The sequence below is a fragment of the Monodelphis domestica genome, chromosome 8 (assembly GCF_027887165.1).
Source record: "Monodelphis domestica isolate mMonDom1 chromosome 8, mMonDom1.pri, whole genome shotgun sequence".
NCBI classification, from domain to species: Eukaryota; Metazoa; Chordata; class Mammalia; order Didelphimorphia; family Didelphidae; genus Monodelphis; species Monodelphis domestica.
In genome coordinates this window covers 213,628,323-213,648,048 of record NC_077234.1, presented here as the reverse complement: position 1 = coordinate 213,648,048, position 19,726 = coordinate 213,628,323, and the positions used below count along the sequence as shown (strand labels likewise).

Genomic DNA, 19,726 nt, shown 5'->3' with positions numbered 1-19,726 from the left:
ATAAAATCAACTCCTATATTTATTTATTAATTAAATGGTTTTCTTACATTAGATTTTATTGATCTCAACTTTAATTTTTAGTACTTCTAATTTGGTGTATAGTTGGGGATTTTTAATTTTCGTAGTTTTTTAATTGCCTTCCCAATCCACTAATCTTTTCTTTTTCTATTTTATTAATATCAGCATTCAGAGATATAATTTTTCCTTTAATTGTTGCATTTACTGTATCCCATATTAGTATATTGTCTCATTATTAGAATTCTTTTTAGTGAAATTATTTATTTTTTATGATTTGTTCTTTAGTGCACTCATTCTTTATGATAAAGTAATTTAATCTCCAATTAGTTCTCACTTTTTGTTTCCATGGTCCCTTATTATATACAATTTTTATTGCATTATGATCTGAAAAGGATGCATTCAATATTTCTGCTTTTTTACATTTAGCTATAATGTTTTTGTGCCCTAATATTTGATTGATTTTTGTAAAGTTATCTGTACCACTGAGAAGATATGCTCCTTTCTGTTCCCATTCAATTCTCTCCAGTTCTCTTTCATATTTAACTTATGCAAGATTCTATTCATCCCTTTGGTTTCTTTCTTATTTATTTTTTGGTTAGGTCTATCTATTTCTGAGTGGGAAAAGTTGAAGGCCCCCCCAACTATTAATGTTTTGTTATCTATTTTCATCTGTTTACCCCTGTTTTCTTTGCATCAGATGATACAAAGCTCCAGCCTTTTATTTTTACTCTATATGTGACTCATTTTAAAGTACATTTTTTTATAAATAGCATATTTTTGGATTTTGATTTTTGATCCATTCAACTATCCATTTTTATTTTATGGGTGAATCCATTCCATTCATATTCAAAGTCATAATTACTAGTTGTATATTTCCCTCCATTCTGTTTTTCTCCTCTGTCCTTCTTTTCCTCTCTTTTTGTCATATTCCTCTTTTCCAATTTTTTCTCAATTCCAATTTTTTTCTGTCTACCACCTCTCTAATTTGTACTCTGTAGAAATCTTCCCTTTACCCTTCTACTTTTTTTTTCAAACCCTTAGCTTCCATCTTAGAATCAATACTATGTATTGGTTTTAAGTCAGAGGAGTGGTAAGGGCTAGGCAATGGGGGTTAAGTAACTATCAAAGAGTCACATGACAAGGAAGTGTCTTTAGTATTTAGTATTCCTTTAATATCATTAAGGAACTTTTAGTCCCTCTTGTATTTTATCCTTTTTCTCTCCTGTTTCTCTGAAGACTTTTACCCATGTAGTTCTATATGTTGTTCTCTCTGTAACCCAGATCTGATGAGATTATGATTCTAGTAATACCACCCCTCCACCTCTTCCTCTCCTTCTCTGTGACAGTTCTTCTATTCATTTCTCTTTTATATGAGATAATTGTTCCATTTTACCTCTATTGGTCTATTTCATTATTATTTTAGCTCAGTCCATTATATTCAACTCAATTTCAAGTCTTCTTTTTATATATGCTCTTTCAAAGTACCCAGATATTGGTTTCAGTGTTAAGGGTTATAGATGACATTTTCCCATATAAGAATTGCACAATTTGACATTCTGGGTCACTTACAGTTGGTATTTCATATTTCCCTTCTTATGTTTCTTATAGATCGAATTTTCTACTGAGTTTTGGGTTCTTTCCTCAAGAATTTCTGAAACTCCTTTAGTTCATTAAATATCCATTCCCCCCCTCCCTTTGTATAATTATGCTCAGCTTTGCTGGCTATTTTATTTTTGGTTGCAAACTCAGTTCCTTTGTTCTTTGAAATACTGTGTCCACACCCTTTGTTCTTTTAATGTTGAAGGTGCTAAGTCTTGACAGAGACAAATCACATTTGGACCTTTGCTTAATAGTATGGTTTGCCTCTGTCAAAGTCTTGCATTTTTCTGACTGTAGATCCACAGTATTTAAATTTTTTTCTTCTTGCTTCTAGTATTCTCTTCTTAACCTGTGAGCTATATAACTTAACAAAAATGTTTTTGTGCATTTTCTTCTAAGGTTCTTTTTGTGATAATGATTGATGAATTCTTTACATTTCTATTTTACCTTCTGGTTCTAGAATTTCTGAGCAATTTTCCTTGAATGTCTAAACTTTATTTTATTGTAACTTTATGTTATTTCTAATTGTTCTAATTCCAGATTAGTTGCTTTTGTGATAAGATGCTTTATATTCTTTTCTTTTTTTTCATTCTTTGGTTTTTACTTCATTATTTTTTTATCATCTTAGGAATTGTTAGCTTCTCCTTGTCTAATAAGACTGCTTAATGAATTATATTCTTCTGTGAGCTTCTAGATGTCTTTTTCCATTTGGATGATCTTTCTTTCATAATTTTATTGATTTTCTTGCATTGTTCTTAGTGCTCCCCCTCCCCTAATTTTTCTTCAACTTCTCATTTGGTTTCTGAGGTCTTTTTAAAGCTCTTCCAAAAGTTCTTTCTGAGCTTGTGACCATTTATTGTTTTTCTTTGCTATTTTAGAAGTAGGTGTTTTTACTTCACTGCCCTCTGAGTTTGAACCCAGGTTTTTCTTGTCCCTGTAATAGCTATCAATAGTTTGTTTCTTTCTCCTTTGGTTACTCATTAAAAAAACAATCAGTATCCAGAGAAAGGCTTTAATTATTAGTTTTATGCTACAGTCTCAGGGTTCCTAGGGTATATATAGGGAATAGTATCTCAGGTTTTGTGATTTTTTTTCCCCATTCAATATTTCCTGGGCCCTATTTAGTTCTTCCAAATTCTATAATCCAAGGTTAGGTATAATTCCTGTTTGAGCCTTAGTCTGTGATTGACCTCAGGGGCTCCAACAACAGTCCCCTGGCAGTATTGCCACTGCAAGCAGTCAACTCACTTCCCCGATGTGGTCCAGGTAGCCGGAGATTGCACTTTCCTGAGAGTGACCACAGCCACTGGGACCCCAGTCCTTTAGCATCACATTCACTAATGTGTGTGCCTTCCTTGCTTTTCCTTTCCTGATGCTGCAGCTTGGGCTAGAGCAGGGGTTTAGTCCTCATGCTTGGATCCTTCAGGTCTTTCCCTAGTTAGTGGCCAAGGCTTCAGCCCACACAGTCACTCCCAGGATTTGTTGCCTTGACTCCACTGGTATCCTCCATTGGAAGCTCTCAGGTCCAACAGACAGGCAAGGCCACAGGCCCTGCCCTTAGGGCTTGGCACTTGTCCTCTCTGGGATGAGTTGTCAACTCTGGACTATGGGTAAGCACAGATCTCTGGAGCTGAGGCTGTAGTTGGTATAGCCATTTCCAGTGCCCTCTGCCTGCTGCCTTTATAATATCTTCCACTGGGATACAAGCTTCTGGGTTCAGCAGACAAGGTGAGGCTGCTGGTCCTACCTCCAGAGCTTGCTACCTGTTCATTCTATATTGTTTGTTCTGGGAGTGCAACACTTTAACATCATTATCATATTAGACAATAATAATTATTAAATAATAATGTGGTTGCAATCTGTGTTGAAGGGATTAATTGATGTGGGACTTAGCTATTGAAATAATTTCCCCTCATCATTAATTTCTTTTCTACTTGTTGCTCAGGAAAGTGAAGTTTAGGGGAAATTTTGTCAAAATTGTGAAATAGGGGAAATTTACTTTGTGTTCCTCTTTTCTACATTCTTTTTTTTTTCCATTCTGTATTCTTCTCCTACTTCTAGAACCCTGTCTCTCCTGGTATGCCTCTCTTCTCCCTGCTATCAGAAAATGATCTGACAACTCAAGTGGGACTAATATATTTTTCTATATACTGTATATTTTTCATGGGACCTATTATTTTATTGATACAGGGAACTTCCAGTGAGGAAATGATGAATGTAGGGGGTTCCTGTGCTGCATCTTACCATTTAAAAGAGTTGGCTGCTGCAAGAGGTTAAATTATTATTAAAAAATACTTAGATTTTTTTTGTTAATAAAAGTAATGACAATAGCTTATGTTTGTTTTTTCAAGTGCTTTACATTTTCAAAAATGCTCTTCTCACAAATCAGTGAAGTAGGTAGCACAAAAATCCCAGTTTCTAGATGTGAAAACTGAAACTCGGGGAAATAAAATAATATGAGGTAATGTTTTTAACATGGATAGAATACTGGATTTATAGCCAGCAAGACCTGAATTCAAATCCAACCTCTAACATTTCCTACTTGTGTGATCTTGAGCAAATGACTTCACATTCTAAACATCAATTTCTCCATCTGTAAAATGAGGATGTTAGACAAAATGGTTTTCTGACCCCTCTTTTGGCTCTAGGTCGATCATCCTATGTGATTTACTTTTAGCCACAAAGCTAGCCTAGTCAGTTCAATTCAATAAATGTGTATTAGTTATATACCAAGTGTAAAGTTTATACCTAATCCTATTTACAAAGGTCTGTAGTAATCCAGTTCTTCAGTTTAGTCGGGGACTTTAGTATCAGGGTAAGACATAGACCAAAATAACTATAATACAATGTAGAATATGACAAGGACATAGGAAAAACCATAAAAGAAGGCATGGATATTTGGGAAAGGAGATTCAAAATAGAAGATTTCTATTTGGAGGACCAATGTATTCCTCTCTCTTAGGGATCCCTGTTCAGATGTGGAATTCCTTCTAATGGAAGGAATTTCATGCATCAGAGAGGAGCTTGCGGTGATTTTTTTTATGGACAAAGGAGTTTCTGAGTGCTTCTGAAATCATATGTTTTTCATAATCAACCACTTTGCCCACAGAACTTGAAAGGTAAGCTACTGGAGTGTCTGGAATTTCCCATGCTGTTTTCTCTTTATTTGTCTTGATACTGAGTCTATTCTCTACCCAGAGATAGACATGTTTCTGGGTTATCTACAGACAAACATTGACTGTGGGGGTTACTCTGGAGCAAGTTCCTTTAAAAGAACATTTCTCAACTTTCTTCTACACTTTCTAGGTTTGTTGTGCCCCACTTAAGATGAGTTTTCTATGGCTATTAATGAAAATTGTATTGGAGGCTGGTGGTTGGAAATTGGTAGGGTTGTCATGTTGATGGAAAGAAAAGAGAGAGATCAAACATGACCTTAGAAAGTGATTCTCATGGTCCAAGGTGATGGCATCCATTTTATTTTTTATTTTTTAGAGGAGAATTTGTATTTATTTATCTATTTTTGGAAAATTTTATTTAGTCAATTTAGAACATAATTCCTCGGTTACAAAAATCATATTCTTTCCCTCTCTCCTCTCCCCCCACCCCTTCCCATAGCCAACGCACAATTCCACTGGGTTTTACATGTGGATGACATCCCTTTTAAAAGGACTCTGGTCCTGGAATCATGAACAATATATTCAATCTGTCACAAAGTAGAAGTGGTTGCTAAGGATTTGTCTTATGCTCATTCCTATGGGCATGCAACCTCCATAGCTGTTGCTGGGGAAAAGGGAGAAAAACTTTTTATCCCAATCCACTTTTTTTTTTTTAAATAGAGATTAATGAATGGAAAGCTTTTTCTCTTTTTAAAACCTACTAAAATTTCCAACACTTTCTGCTTAGTCACCAAAGATTTTTGAGTCTAGGGTCAGTGACTCTGAGGACCAATTAGAAGTGTTTGGTAGTACCTGGCTTTTAGCAAGTGGCCTGGGCATGTCAGAAGAGACTAGGGTTCAGGCTCAACTCCATTTATGCTTCATTGAATGACCTCCAAAGGCTTCAGCCCAGCAGGTTAGGAGTGACTCCTTTCATTACTTCCATTACAAAAGGAATATATCTGGAGAAAGAGATAGATAAACAGAGACTCAGAGACATACACAGAGGAGACAGAGAGTCAAAGGTAAAGAAGAGAGAAGAAAAGTAAAGGAAGAAAGAGGAGAGGATAGAAGAGAAGACAGAAAAGGAAACAGAGAAGAAAAGAACTACGGAGAGCCAAAGATTCAGTAAAGACAACTCAGACCTCTAGCTTGAAAGGATGGAGAGAAGAATTTATTCTGTTGAGGAAAAAAGAATGGAAATTAGAATTCAGAGGCAGGGATTGTGTGGCATTGCACATAGGGGAAAGGGGAAAACTCAGAGGCACAGGGAAAGTTCAGTTGCTTCAGACACACTTGTTAGTATTTCATCTATTAAACTATGTCATCTGTGAAACACTGAAGAAAGGATTATTCTTTTAATTTTCTGGAGGTCTTCTTATGTGATATCTTTGTAGTATTGTAAACTAGAAGGACTTGCAGGGAATGTGTTTCCTGGGTTAGGGAAAGGGATATATCAGCCACCAACCTATCAAAATAGATGGAACTCTGTTGGGAAAATAGAGGTGCTTAATATGAAAGTATCAAACTCAGAAAAGGTAAAGAAATGTGGGATTATGTAGCAGTTTAGGCTACTTCTGAGATTAGTTGTGTGACCACTTACCCTCTGTGAGCCTCAGTTTCCTCACCTCCAAAATTGGGACAATATCTGTAGAGTTATTTAGAGTTGAATGACATTACCATCTGTAGAGAATTTTGAAAATTTTAAAGGTCTATATAGATGTTTTCAGTGATTCTAAAATAAAAAGCAGGAGTGACCCAAGAACTGATTTGCTGGACTGTGGTCACTCTCATAAAGCTGGATGTTTGGTTTCTTGCTGAGGAACTTTTCCAGTGTAAAGGATTTCTTCTGTTCCCCTCAATTGCACCAATTTTATTTTTTGTCCATACCCAGGTAACTGCATTGAAACTTGAACATGTACAGATATCCTCTGCTTCTTTATATGAATGAATAATAACTGGGTTCAATTCCTCCAGTTGTGACAACCTTTAAATGAATATTTTTGAATATTTTTTCAAGTCCCAATAAATAATGTTTGTATTTTGAGAACTTTAAAAAAATTGCCTTTGCTGGGAATAATCTATAGATTTTTAGCTCATAACTTTTATTTTATTTATTTTAAAATAAACTCTTGCCTTCTGTCTTAGAATCAACATTGTGGATTGGTTTCAAGGTAGAAGAGCAGTAAAAGCTAGGCAATGGGGGTCAAAGGGACTTGACCAGGGTCACAAAGCTAAAAAGTATCTGAAGTCAAATTTGAAACTAGGACCTCTTCTCTCTAGACCTGGCTCTCAATCTACTGACCGACCCAGCTGTCCCCTTGCTCATAACTTTAAAAAATTATTTTTTTAAATTTAAAGGATTCAAGGTTGAAGGAGAAGGGTATTATTTTTAAAAATACATTTATTATCATGAAAAAACACTTCCATATTGGTCCTTGTAAGAGCACACTCATACAAAACCAAAATCTCAAAATAAAACTGTAAATACACTGATGTGAAATATCCAACTCCAACAGTTCTTTTTCTGGAGGTGGATAACATTCCCCATTATATGTCTTTCAACATTGTCCCAGATCATTGCATTGCTGAGAGTAGCCAAGTTTCCACAGTTGATCATCATACAAGATTGCAATTACTGGATGCAATGTTCTCCAGTTCTACTTACTTCATTCTGTGGCAGTTCATACAGATCTTCCCAGCTGTTTTTGGAATCATCATGCTTATTCCTGATAGTAGCTCATAACTTTTATAAAAATAACTAGCAACTTTCTTTGGAAGAGATAGATTTGGAGTGAAGAGACTGAATATGAGAAGTAGAAAACTTCCTTCCCTTATTGAGAAGGCAAGTTTCCCTAGAATGATGAACTTGAGGCAAACTGAAATAGAAGGGAAAGTACAGAGATTGGCACAGTTGTTTTTGACCCGATGGCTTTAGGTGGGTGTTGTCTAGCTATCCAGTGTGCTAGATACACTTTCTCTTTTTTTTTTTTTTGGGCCTTTCAGCCTAATGGGAGGGAGGGAGTTTCTTTCTCTCCTTCCCTGATACAATGGAAATGGTAGCTTTTCCTCCAATCTACCTGACCACTCCCTTTCCATTTCCTTTACTGGGTCCTTCTCTAGATCATGCCTTCTTACCTTGGGTGTCCCTCTCGATTTTGTCCTGGATCCCCATTCTCTTCTTCTCTCTATAACTTCATTTGGTGATTTCATTAGTGTCCATAGATTTGAGAAAGGCTGATGATTTTTCAAATCTATGTTTCCTGCCCCAATCTCTCTACTGATCTCCAATCTTACATATCCAGCTGCCTTTCAGACAGCTCATTAGATGCCCAGGAGATATCTTAAATTCAATATGCTCAAAATAGAAGTCATTATCTTTCCCCATAAACCCTTTCCCCTTCCAGCCTTTTTAAAATTACAATAAAGTTCCTCAAGCTTTCAATTTAGGACCAATCCTGGCTTCCTCACCATCTCTCACCCTCCATATTCAAACTGTTGCCAAGACTTGTAGATTTCACCGTCACAATACCTCTCAAATATTCCCTCTTCTCTCTTCTGGTACTGCCACCATTCTGGAGCAGACCTTCATCACCGGGCACCTTGATTATTTCAACAGCCTGATGGTGAGTCAGCCTTCTTCAAATCTCCCTCTATTTCACTATTCAGCCCCTAAATGCAGGTCTAACCATCTCTTCCTCATTCCTACCCCACCCCCACCCCAACACTGGATAAACTCCAATGGCTTCCTATTGTTTCAGGAGCAAATATAAAATGCTCTTTTTGACATTCAAAGCACCTACCTCCCAGGTTTATTGAGGGGATCAAATGAGATAATATTCATAAAGCTCTTAGCATAGTGCTCGACTTATAGTAGAGCTTTATAAATATTTGTTGCTTCACCTCTCCCCTTCTGCCTTTAATACAGTCTTTATACAAGGTTCTATTTCTTCTTTAAGCACAGCACCTAGTACATGGTAAGCATTTATCAAAATCTTACCAATACACTAAACTGGAAACTCTGATGAACTAGTGAGGATAAAATCTTCCATTTGGTCAAAAGAAGGAGAAAAAAGTGACATTTTCATGGGGGTATCTTGCCAACCAACTTCTTTTGTGGATGGCGCAAAAAAGGGAGAAATAGGTGACACAATTGGGGAACAGACCATCAACTTGGGACAATGTATTATATAAGAGTGGGACATCTGCTAGAACCCTCTCTTTGGCAAAAAGAAAACCAGCTGATAAATTGACTTGTATTCATTGAAATTTAATTCTTTGAAAGGTGGAGGAAACAATAAAGGGAACTTCTATTCTGGGTCTGATTGTGACCAACAGAGGAGGAACTTGTTGCAACTATAAAATGATAGGAACCTTAGGGGCAAAATGTAGACTCTGTTTTAAAATTCATGATGAGGAAGGAAAAGAAAGCCAGACAGTGTGATAATACACAGAGTAAATTTTGGAAGAAAATTACTTAACATATTATGAAAGAAGTCAGCTCAAACAAGAAGTGTGGGAAGTTTGAAAAAATGACATTCTCATGATAGAAATTATTACTCTGAGTAAGAAACTGGGGAGTTATAAAAATGAGCACAATATGTGTGTGCGAGGAACTCAGACTGGCTAAGATTTTAAAATAGCATGCAGAGAAGAAAGAAAGTCACTTAACAGATAATGAATACAGAGAATATTCTATAGGAATACTTTACAGGACCTTGAAACAGAATGAGTAGATGCTACTGAGGAATGATAGGGACATAAATGTGGACTTGTTTATTTATGCTTAACAGCATGAAGAAAAAAAAGAGGATTTCTTATATGTTCCTGGAAAGTAACAGTATCACTGGAGTTTTGAGAGGTAAATAACCATATGAATTTGTTAAAGAAAAAATATTAATATAGTACACTATATTTAAAGTACAAGTTTGCCAGAAACAATTTAATTCAATGTTGACCTAATATCCAAACCATTTCTAGTTGAGAGATAAAGAGGCAGGGAGCGGGAGGGAAGGAGGGAGGGAGAGAGAATACAGACAGATAGACATGGGGGGGAAGACTGTTTCAACTGGCACAGCTCTCCTCATTCCCCCAGTGTCCCTTGCCTTCAAACATGTCTCTCAACTAATATTTTTCAGACTCTTGAATAAGGAAAGTTTCATGATATGTTAAAATATAGTTTTGGATGAACTTATTCTATTAAAATTGCTGGATTCCTTCCTTCACTAGTTGAAAAGGTCTTCCTTGCTATTATTAATTTTGAGGGTTTATTGAGGAATGTTAGAGAAATAAATATGGGCTTATTTATTTATGCTAGCAGCATGAATAAAAACAAGAGGACTTCATATCTGTTTCTGGAAGGTAACAGAATACCACTGGAATTTTGAGAGGGGTGGAAGGGGTTGGGGATAATGTGGATCAGCTCTTCTCTACCCCAAACTCCTACTGTACCAGAAGAAGGCCTTTACCATCACAAAGACCTGAGGTTTGCTTGAGGAAATGGGCACTGGAAGGATTACAGCCTGTGAATTATTGGAAAGTGATTTGATTCATTCCTGGGACCTCAGCCTTTGTTTCATTCACTTTCCTAAACCAAAAATCCTTGAAAGGGTTTTAGGTTGTAGAAAATATTATTTCTTAATATTATCCATTGATTACTTTTAATTAATTAATAAGAATGTTTCCTCAATTCATCTTTGTATTGAAAAGAGAATCCTTAAAGGGAATGGTCATAGAGGTGTGTGAGGAAAATATAGTTCCATCCCACCATGGCCCCAACAGTAGATATAACCTACTGTCATATCTAACAGCTTGGCATCCACTGGTGCCTGCCTGAGTGTCAACATGCAACATTACCATGGAGGGAGGAACTAGGGGGATAGGTAAGGCCAGCAGGGGAAGCATGGGGTTGGGGGCTTGGGGAGGGTCTTTTGCATTTCTTCTCTTGAAGACACTGACTCCCAGCACTGCTGTGGAAGAAGATAGGCCTTGGCCCAGCTAAATGGAGACTCTATAATCAGGTTAATCCTTCTTTAAGAGAAATCCATCTATATCTTCTCTCATCTCTTACCTTCTCATTTTATTAATAAACTGATTAAAACTCTGATAGGATCCCCATTTTTACTGGAACTGAGGGAATAAATGGCTAACTGAAAGTTAACTGTTAACTTAATTGAAAGTTAAGTGACTTCTATTTGATGAAGTAAAATGTTACCTGAACTTTATGGTGAATACTATTGTTAAGTTTGTTTTTTTCAATCTCATTGTGGAATTTGTACTTTATGTCAGTTGTATCTGACTCTTCATGATCTCAATTGGGGTTTCCTTGGCAAAAATACTAGAGTGGCTTGCCATTTCCTTCTCCAGCTCATTTTCTAAATGAGGAAACGGAGGCAAATGGGTTGAAGTGACTTACCCAGGGTCACACAGTAAGTATCTGAGGCCAGATTTGAACTGAGGAAGATGAGTCTTCCTGACTCAAGATCTAGCATTCTATCCATTGTTCTACCAATCTGGCTTTGTATATTATACAAGATATTATAACTGTAATCTCAAAATAGCTTACGTTAGAGAGAGATTTTTCCATCAGGGTTTGGGGGGGTGGGGTGATTCTATGGCTCTTCCTTCTTAGCAAATGTGCTTAGATTAGGATAATCCAAATGAATAAAAGTTTTTCCTAGAAGATTTGGCATGTAATTTTCCCCTTTTACACCCTGCAGCATCTTATTAGATGGAAACCGACCCATCTTTCCTTTGAACTTTTTGAAATTTGCTTTTCCCAAAGTATAGAGAGTCTATTTGACTTTGCATGGATTTTCTTTCTTTTATCACAATTCTAAGGGGAAGTGGAGAATAATTTCTCAGATGGAATTCCTGGAAAAGAATCTCACCCATCCTCAAAAACTCATGTCCTGAGGGCAAATAAAGTTATTAGCTAAGTTGAAAGGAAAACGAATTTATTAGCACACTAAGGAGGATTGTTTTCTGGGGTACAGCTTTGGCTTATATAGCATTTGCAGTATATTCAGTACTGCTTAGAATATATAGCCCATCAACAGTATTCTATGACATTTGAATTGATCAATGGGATAGTCTGTCCCTATGGGAAAATTGCTCTGGAAATGATAGTTTTGTATCTGGTGCAACATTTATGGGATCCATGGAAGTTAGAGAGTACTGCATGTAGGAGGGGTCAGTAATATTCAGCATAAGTAGCATTCAAGGTAACTGTAAATTTTTGTTATTCAGTCCAAAAGAAAAATGTGTGTTATGGGACATTTTAGCCAGATGTTGTTATTTAATTTGTAACAGAATGAGTATTATTTTGATCAAAGAGTACATTCTGATAAAAAGGTTGTATTTCTTCCCCTTCCCTACCCTTCTCTATCCCCAGGGCTCAATCATTTCCACTATTAACAATTTGCTTCTCCGTGTTAGCTGGAATCTCATCTAGTATAAAGTCCCTTTGTTGGTTCTTCCATCTTCTGAAGGATGAAATTATCATTAACGTAAGTCAACAAATCACACTCTCCTGATCATTCATCTTGGTGTTGGTCTATCTTCTCCTGATGCCCTCTTTTACTATTTTCCTCTTCCTCCTTTCTCCTCTCTTCTCCTTATTTTCTCATTCCCAATCCCCAACCAAGAGAAAGATTTCACTCAGGTACAGGAAGGATATGCTACCTTATGTGCTATCTGTCTCACAATGGGATATGGGGTAGGATAGAGTATCTGGTCTTTTTTTTAAACCCTTATCTTCTGTCTTAGAATCAATACTGGGTATTGGTTCTAAGGCAAGTAGGTTCTAAGGCAAGTAAGAGCAGTAGGGGCTAAGCAAGAGAGATTAAGTGACTTGCCTAGGGTCACACAACTAGGAATTGTCTGATGCAGAACCTCACATCTCTAGGACTGGCTCTAAATCCACTGAGCAACCCAGCTGCCTCCAGAGTATCTGATCTTAAAATGATTTTTATGTTCTAGACTTCAGAGATACAAAGACAAAATAAAAAAAAGATCCATATTCTCAAGGAGGGGAATATATAAAAGGTGTCTATTGTGACCACTCACACTATAGTACCTCCTACTGCTTATACTAGGAAGTGAGCATTCTGCTAGTGAGTGGAATGGGTCACTTACTCATTCAACATATTCTTACACTAGGAGGTCTCATTTGTCCTGACAAGGACAAATCACAGAGCAGCTAGACTCAAGTTCCCACAGAGACTAGAAAGTAACTCTGCTAGAGGAGGAATATACTTACTCTAATCATAACTTCAGCTCTTAAATCCTTACAGATATGTATCCATTTCCACAAAGCAACCAATAATAATAATAATAATAATACCTGTATATATTTAAATTCATTATTGACTTAACATTGATGCAACCCACCTCCCCCATTCCATCACAGGTGCTCGTATTCTAAGTACATGAATAAGAAATCCATCTCAATCCATACATATTACTGGGTCCTAGTCTTCCAATAATGAACTGTGAGGGAGAGTAGGCACACACTGCCTTCTTGCCAAGGAGGCATATGAATGTAAAAAACCCATGTGCTTGGGATAACTCAGAACCTTGCAATTATAAACTTCACTATTTTCCGCATGCCTAAGAAAAGGTTTATAAAAGTTCCTTCATTAATATACTTTTCTGCTGAATCTGTTTCCATGATTAAGCTGGGTCAATCCATGCTATGCTTAACAAATTCTTCATAGCTGAACCATTTAGTCTACTAGGTAGCTTCATTGACTCCCTTTTCCCAAATAATTTCTCTTATCAGTTGGACTTATTCTTCAAACATAATAGTAGTCACTTCCACTTTCAAGATTAGATGATGTAGTTCTGAAATTGGTTCTTTCATCTTCTGTTCTCTCATATTTTGATAGGTTCTTTAAATGCCACATTCAACTTTAGCATATGCTTATTAACCAAATCCTCAGCCCTCTTTATAATTGGATAAGTTATATTGGTTCTGCAATCATCAAATAGTTCTACAACCATAGAAAAGTTAGATTTGTTCTAAGTATGTGATTACTTGTTATATTAAAAAACCAACAACTGTCTCAGAAATTATCATCAGCATAACTGCTTCAGTAATTACAATAACTTAAAAGGAAATTATCCTTCACAAGAATAAGAAAGTGAGAACATAAATGATTAAGGGGAATCAGGAAAAGTTTGCACCCTACATGCCACCTGTGTTGCCCCTTGAAGGACATAGAGATTCTAAGAGGCAGAGATAAAGAGGGTATGCATTTTAGGAATGGAGGACAGCCTGTTCAAAGACATATAAATAGGAGATGCCATGTCGAATATGGAGGATAAATAGAATTGTTAACAAGAATGAAGAATTCATTAGGGCAGTAATTTGAAATATATGGAAAAGTAGATACATAAATAGTAATTGTATGCATCAAACATTAATAAGATAAGTTTGGGACAAATAGTATGCCAGGGGTCAACAAGTCAAATTTATAAAAAAATTCAGTTCAATGGCGAGATGACAGGGAAAACTTGAGGTTATTATATTGGACCTTAGGACAAATTGCTTCATATGGAAAAAATACTCAATCAGTGCCTCAGTAAAAGGGAGTGACTCTCTTTCAGTTATTTTCTGATTGTAGATCATGTTATTATTGTCCCATGGGAGATAAATGAGCGATGAAGCCCTTTTCCCTCATACTAAGAGCATGTCAGTTTCTCCCATGTGGCTATGAGAGCAGGAGTGGTAGAATCAGTTAGATAAGTTTGTCCAGGTCCTGTTTCTTTTGTTTTGTGTTTATTTGACTGATCCTGAGTAATCAAACATTGACCATGAGGTATACATGTTCAGGTTTGGAGGTTTGTTACAGACAAAAGAGTAGTTGCCATAAACTGTGACCACGAAAATATGGTTTCAAGTCTTTAAATAGCCCAAACTGTAAAGATAATTTTTAGTGTCTTGGTTTTATATTAAAAATAAAGTGGTCACCATGGGAAAATTCCCCAAAATATGAAATACCCAAGTCAGCTGGGTTTTATGGAGATTTTAATTAATACAAATAAAGGAATTTTAGGAAAAAGGAGAAAGAATAAGAGAAATATAGTATGAAGGGCCTAAGCGAGAGACTAGTCAGTCTTTTATCAACTCACTACGAGATCCTTCCAAGCAAAACTCGAGTGTTCAGAGAGACCCTCCAGTTTAGCTCAGGAAGGTGAACTAAGTTCAGAGAGAGAGAGAGAGAGAGAGAGAGAGAGAGAGAGAGAGAGAGAGAGAGAGAGAGAGAGAGAGATCACCTGCCCTAAATTTCTATGTCTACCAATCACAGTAGACATTTTCCAAAGGACTGACCATTCTTAATTCACACCTGAGTAGACTAAAACTTTTGAGTAATTCACACTTGAGTAGACTAATATTGTCCTTTGCAAGTTCATCTTCATAGGTACTTAGCACCCCTTTGTATTAGATCTAAAAATAGACCTAGCTTAAAGGTTCTTGCTTCACTTTAAGTATGGGTTGAGGACTTTTCATTGTTCAATCAGGAGTTTACAACTTTATCTTCCCCTAAAGTATGCCTAAGTATGGGTGGAGTAATGTTAGAGTTCCCACCTACATTCCTGACTAAGTACCTTCATTGAAAAATAAGGGGATAGCAGCCTTAACCAAAAATGTTCTAAGGTAGAGTCTGAGAATTTTTAAGATTCACAAGTCTGAGAAATTTTAAGATTCACAGGTTATCTAATGAGTTCCAGAGGTTTGGAGGTTCTGGGTCTCCAGATAGTGCCAGATGGATTTGGGGAATGCCTGCCAACTACTCCAGTGTTTTTGGAGAGAAAATGAACTGAGCCAGAAGATGAAGAACAATGCAGAGATGAGATGAAATGTAAAATGGCTATTCAGCAGTTCTGGTAAATGCTTTATGTTTTGAAGGTTTTAAAAGTCTTAATTTCCTGGCAGAGTATATCAGTAGCTATTTCTATTGATTGTTGGATTTTAAGTTTTTGGTTTATGCACTCTCTTTAGAGCCTGTATTTTTTGTTTTTTGGGGGTGTGTGTGTTTTTTAAAAAAAGAAACAACTGGCATATTGACTAGAAAGCTGACCCTGAAGCCAGAAGTCCTGGGTTTAAGTCCTATCTTAAACTGGCTCTGTGACTTTGGATTAGTCACTTAACTTCTCAATGTTCTAAATAACTCTCTAGGCCTCCAAGTTACAGAGAAGATGGTTCCCTGCATTGATAGAGCTAGTTTCCTCATTGGGAGTTTACTTTACCAAAGAAATCACATATCCACTAATTATCTCAGTCTGTCTCTCATATCTGTATTATGTTTAATATTGAATACTTTTCCACCTTTGCCTTTGGGAAGACCCTGCATATAAATTAAAATCTAAGTTTTAAGTAACCTTTCTGTTCAAGTGTCAGGATAGGAGTATAAAGAGCTAATGAATAAGAAAAAGGAATCTGTTTCCCTCTTACCAGAGGCACAAATCATCCAGGACTGAAATCAGTCTGGACTTCATGGACTTCATTTAGAAGGGACCCTTAATAGAGGCACCAGTCCTTGGGCCCAGTAGGATTTATATTGTTGGATTAAACCTATTAGTTCAGAAAATGGGCTTAAATTGGACTGAATGGGGGAATGACTGAAAACAGGAAGAATGAAGTAATCCAAGAAAGCGGTGAAAAGGACCAGCAATCAGTTAGTGACCATGTGAGTGGAAAGAAAGTGACAGAATCAAGAGTTGTGGAAACAGACATGATCTGACAATTGTTTGGAGATAGGAGTGGGTAGTAAAAGGGAAAAACCAAAGATAACTCTAAGGATGCAAACATAGATAATAGGTAGGATAGTGATGCCTTCAATGGAAATAAGAAAGTTTGTAGGAGGGATAGGTTTGATGAGTTCCATTTTGGACATGCTGATTTTGAGATTTTCAATGGGATATTCAAGTGGAAAGATCTAGTAGTATCTGGAGTTTAGGAGAGATTGGAAATGAATATAAAATAAATATTTATGGAAGTCATCTACATAGAAATGATAATTGAATCATACAAACTGATGTGATTACTAAATGAGAGGCTATAGAGAGAAGAAAAGAGGGCCCTTGAGAGAAGCTTGAATTGCTCCCCAAATTAGGAGGTAGGACCTAGTTTAATGCATACCAAAGAAAATCAAGGAAGTCAGACATATAGGTAGAGAACAAGGAGAGAACAGTGTTACAACGGAAAAGTAGGTAAATAGTATCTAGAAAAAGGAAATTGTCTATTGTAAATCAGGTAGAATGAAGAGTGAGGAAAGGTCATTCATTGTATCCTAATGGGAATCTTCTTTTTTCAAATTTAATTTTTAATTAAATTAATTAATTTAGAATATTTTTCCTTGGTTATATGATTCATATTCTTTCCCTCCTCTTCCCTTCCCACTCCTGGAGCCAACAAGCAATTCCACTGGGCTTTACATGTATCATTATTCAAAACCTTTCTCCATATTATTAATATTTGCAATAGAGTGATCACTTGAAGTCAACATCCCCAATCATATTCCCATCGAACCATGTGATCAATCATATGTTTTTCTTCTTTGTTTCTATTCCCACAGTTCTTTCTCTGGATGTGGGTAGTGTTCTTTATCATAAGTCCTAATGGGAATCTTCTATAAGCTCTTTCCCTTCTCTGCCCTACACTCCACCACTCAGTTCCTAAAGTGCTTTTGTTGCTTTTTCCTCAATAAATTTGATCCCCTAGTTGGAGATAATTCAGAGCTATAGTCCAGCCCAATCGTTGGAACCATTATCTCTTTCCAAATACTTCATTAGTTGGAGCTTACACTGCTTGGATGAGCAAGGAAGCACCAACTTTACACTTGACTAGATGGTGACCATTAGACCTTACTATCTGCCTTAAAGTTGATTCTTCCTATATGAGCTGTATTAGTTGTGAAGTCATCAAGTGGAGGGATTATCTTGCTTTTCTCTCCTTATCATGAGGATTTAGTTTAGTACTTGGCACATAGTAATTACTGGATAAATGTTTTTCCATTCAATTCCTTGCCATTCTGTTATGCTTAGTAGCTAAAAAGTTGTTGGCAACTTTGGAGAGATAAGACTCAGTTGAATGCTGGTGTCAGGAGTTAGTTTGCAAGAAGCAGAGAAGTTAGTGGGAGGTGGATATCTAGAAATAATGTAGACAATATTTTCTAGGAGTTTGGTTCTGAAAGAAAGAGATATAGGATGATAGCTTGAGAGGATGAGAGCAAAAAAGTAAAGGTTTTTAAGGGTGGAAGAGACTTTAGCATGTTTAACTGTGTCAAAGAAGGAGACTGGATCAAGTGAGCTTGAATATGAGAAGAAGAGATGTGAAGCACAGGGACCAATAGTCCAGATGAGAGTGCTGAGGTGCTGAATCAGAGTGGTGTGGCCTTGTGAGGAGATAGAGACAAATATGAGATATGCTATGAATGACAAATCAAAGACTTGGTAACTAATTGGATATATGGAGTGAGAGATATTGGAGGTTGAGGATGTTCCTGAGGTTGTGAACTTGAGTGACTGGAAAGATAATGAGAATTGATCAATACCATTCTCTTAATTAAAAATAAAAAAGAAACATACAGATATGGATAGGAATAGAAACTCAATCTTCCAATAGGGAACTACTTCTGATGATCCAGATTGGCACCTTCAAAGATATGGAGAGCAATGAGTGGTTAAACAACTTGCCCAAGGTCACATTATGTGTTGAGGTGGTTTGAACCCATGTCTTCTTGGCTTTGAAGCTTGTTCTTTATCCACTATCTCTGCTGAGCTGAACAAAATGTAAAAAAAAATTCCTCAAACTCCAATAGGTAGCAATATTGATGAAATTCACATCTTCCTTTGGCCATTTGATATCATCCTATTACATCTATAGTCATAATTTCTTCACATTTTTCTGGATGTTTAAATTCTTCCCAGATGATCTAAGGAAAGGAAGAAAAGCAAGAGTGGTTCTTTATTAGATTTTTGTGAGTCACAAAAATGAGTGAGTTTCCCACGTGGTAGTCATTTTCCTTCCTATAAAAATTTCAAAAAAAGTTAATATTAGAGACCAAGAGAAAAGAACAGAAGTACTGATGTAGGCAGATAGCATCCACTAGGAATATGATCCCTGAATAACTGAGCTTGAGACCTCACTCTGCCATGTATTAGCTGTGTAACTTAAACCACTCTGAATTTTCCATATTTCTGTAAAAGGAAGGTGACACATGACTGATAATATCCACATTGTGGTATAATGAAAAGAGGGCTGTATTTGTTATGAGAGGACCTCAGTTCCTAATTGGATCTACTTTTTGCTACCTTTTTGATCCTGGGAAAGACACTCAGGCTCCACGGACTTCAATTTCCTCAACTGTCAAATAAAAGAGTTGGACTAGATGACTGAAAGTTCTGTTCATTTCTAAATCTATGATTCTGTGATATTGCAAGGTCTGGTGTTCTAAAATTTTCTTTCTTTCTTTTTTTGTTTTGAACTTTTATTTTTTTCAATCACATGCAGAAAGTTTTATGTTCTGATATTTTGCAATTTGGATTCTCTCCCCTACCCCTCTTCTGGACGTGGTAAATGTTTGTAATAGTTATACCAGTGCTTTCATGCAATAGATATTTCCATATTCCCTATGCCATGATAGAAGACATATCTGGTATTCTAAAATTCTATGAGATGAAAGTACAAGTGACTTCTGCAGTCTTTGAATAATTTTTTCCTGGGTTACTCATCTGATTTATATAAGTTATCTGACTATGGACAAATCTCTTCTCTCTGCCTCTTCATTTTTGAAATTTATTACCAATTACATGTAATAACATTTCTATACAAGTTTTCAAAAGTTATATGATATACATTTTCTTTCTCCCTCCTTCCCTCCCTCCTCCCAGAGCTGGCAAGTAATTCAATCTGGTTTATATGTGTTCTCTCCCTCTTTAAACGATAT

At 36.4% G+C, this 19,726-nt stretch overlaps 1 protein-coding gene across 6 annotated transcripts in view; it reads right to left on the bottom strand.

Moving 5' to 3' along the window:
• Positions 1-7,156: 7,156 nt before the first annotated feature.
• The window catches only part of LOC103094977 (granulocyte-macrophage colony-stimulating factor receptor subunit alpha), a 69,238-nt gene continuing 56,668 nt past the window's right edge, over positions 7,157-19,726 (bottom strand). For all 6 annotated transcript variants that reach the window (XM_007501020.3, XM_007501022.3, XM_056807921.1 and 3 more), the window contains one exon: positions 7,157-18,712. In XM_007501020.3, the coding sequence (XP_007501082.2) occupies positions 18,644-18,712 (69 nt within the window). In that variant the 3' untranslated portion in view covers positions 7,157-18,643. The remainder of the gene's footprint in view (positions 18,713-19,726) is intronic.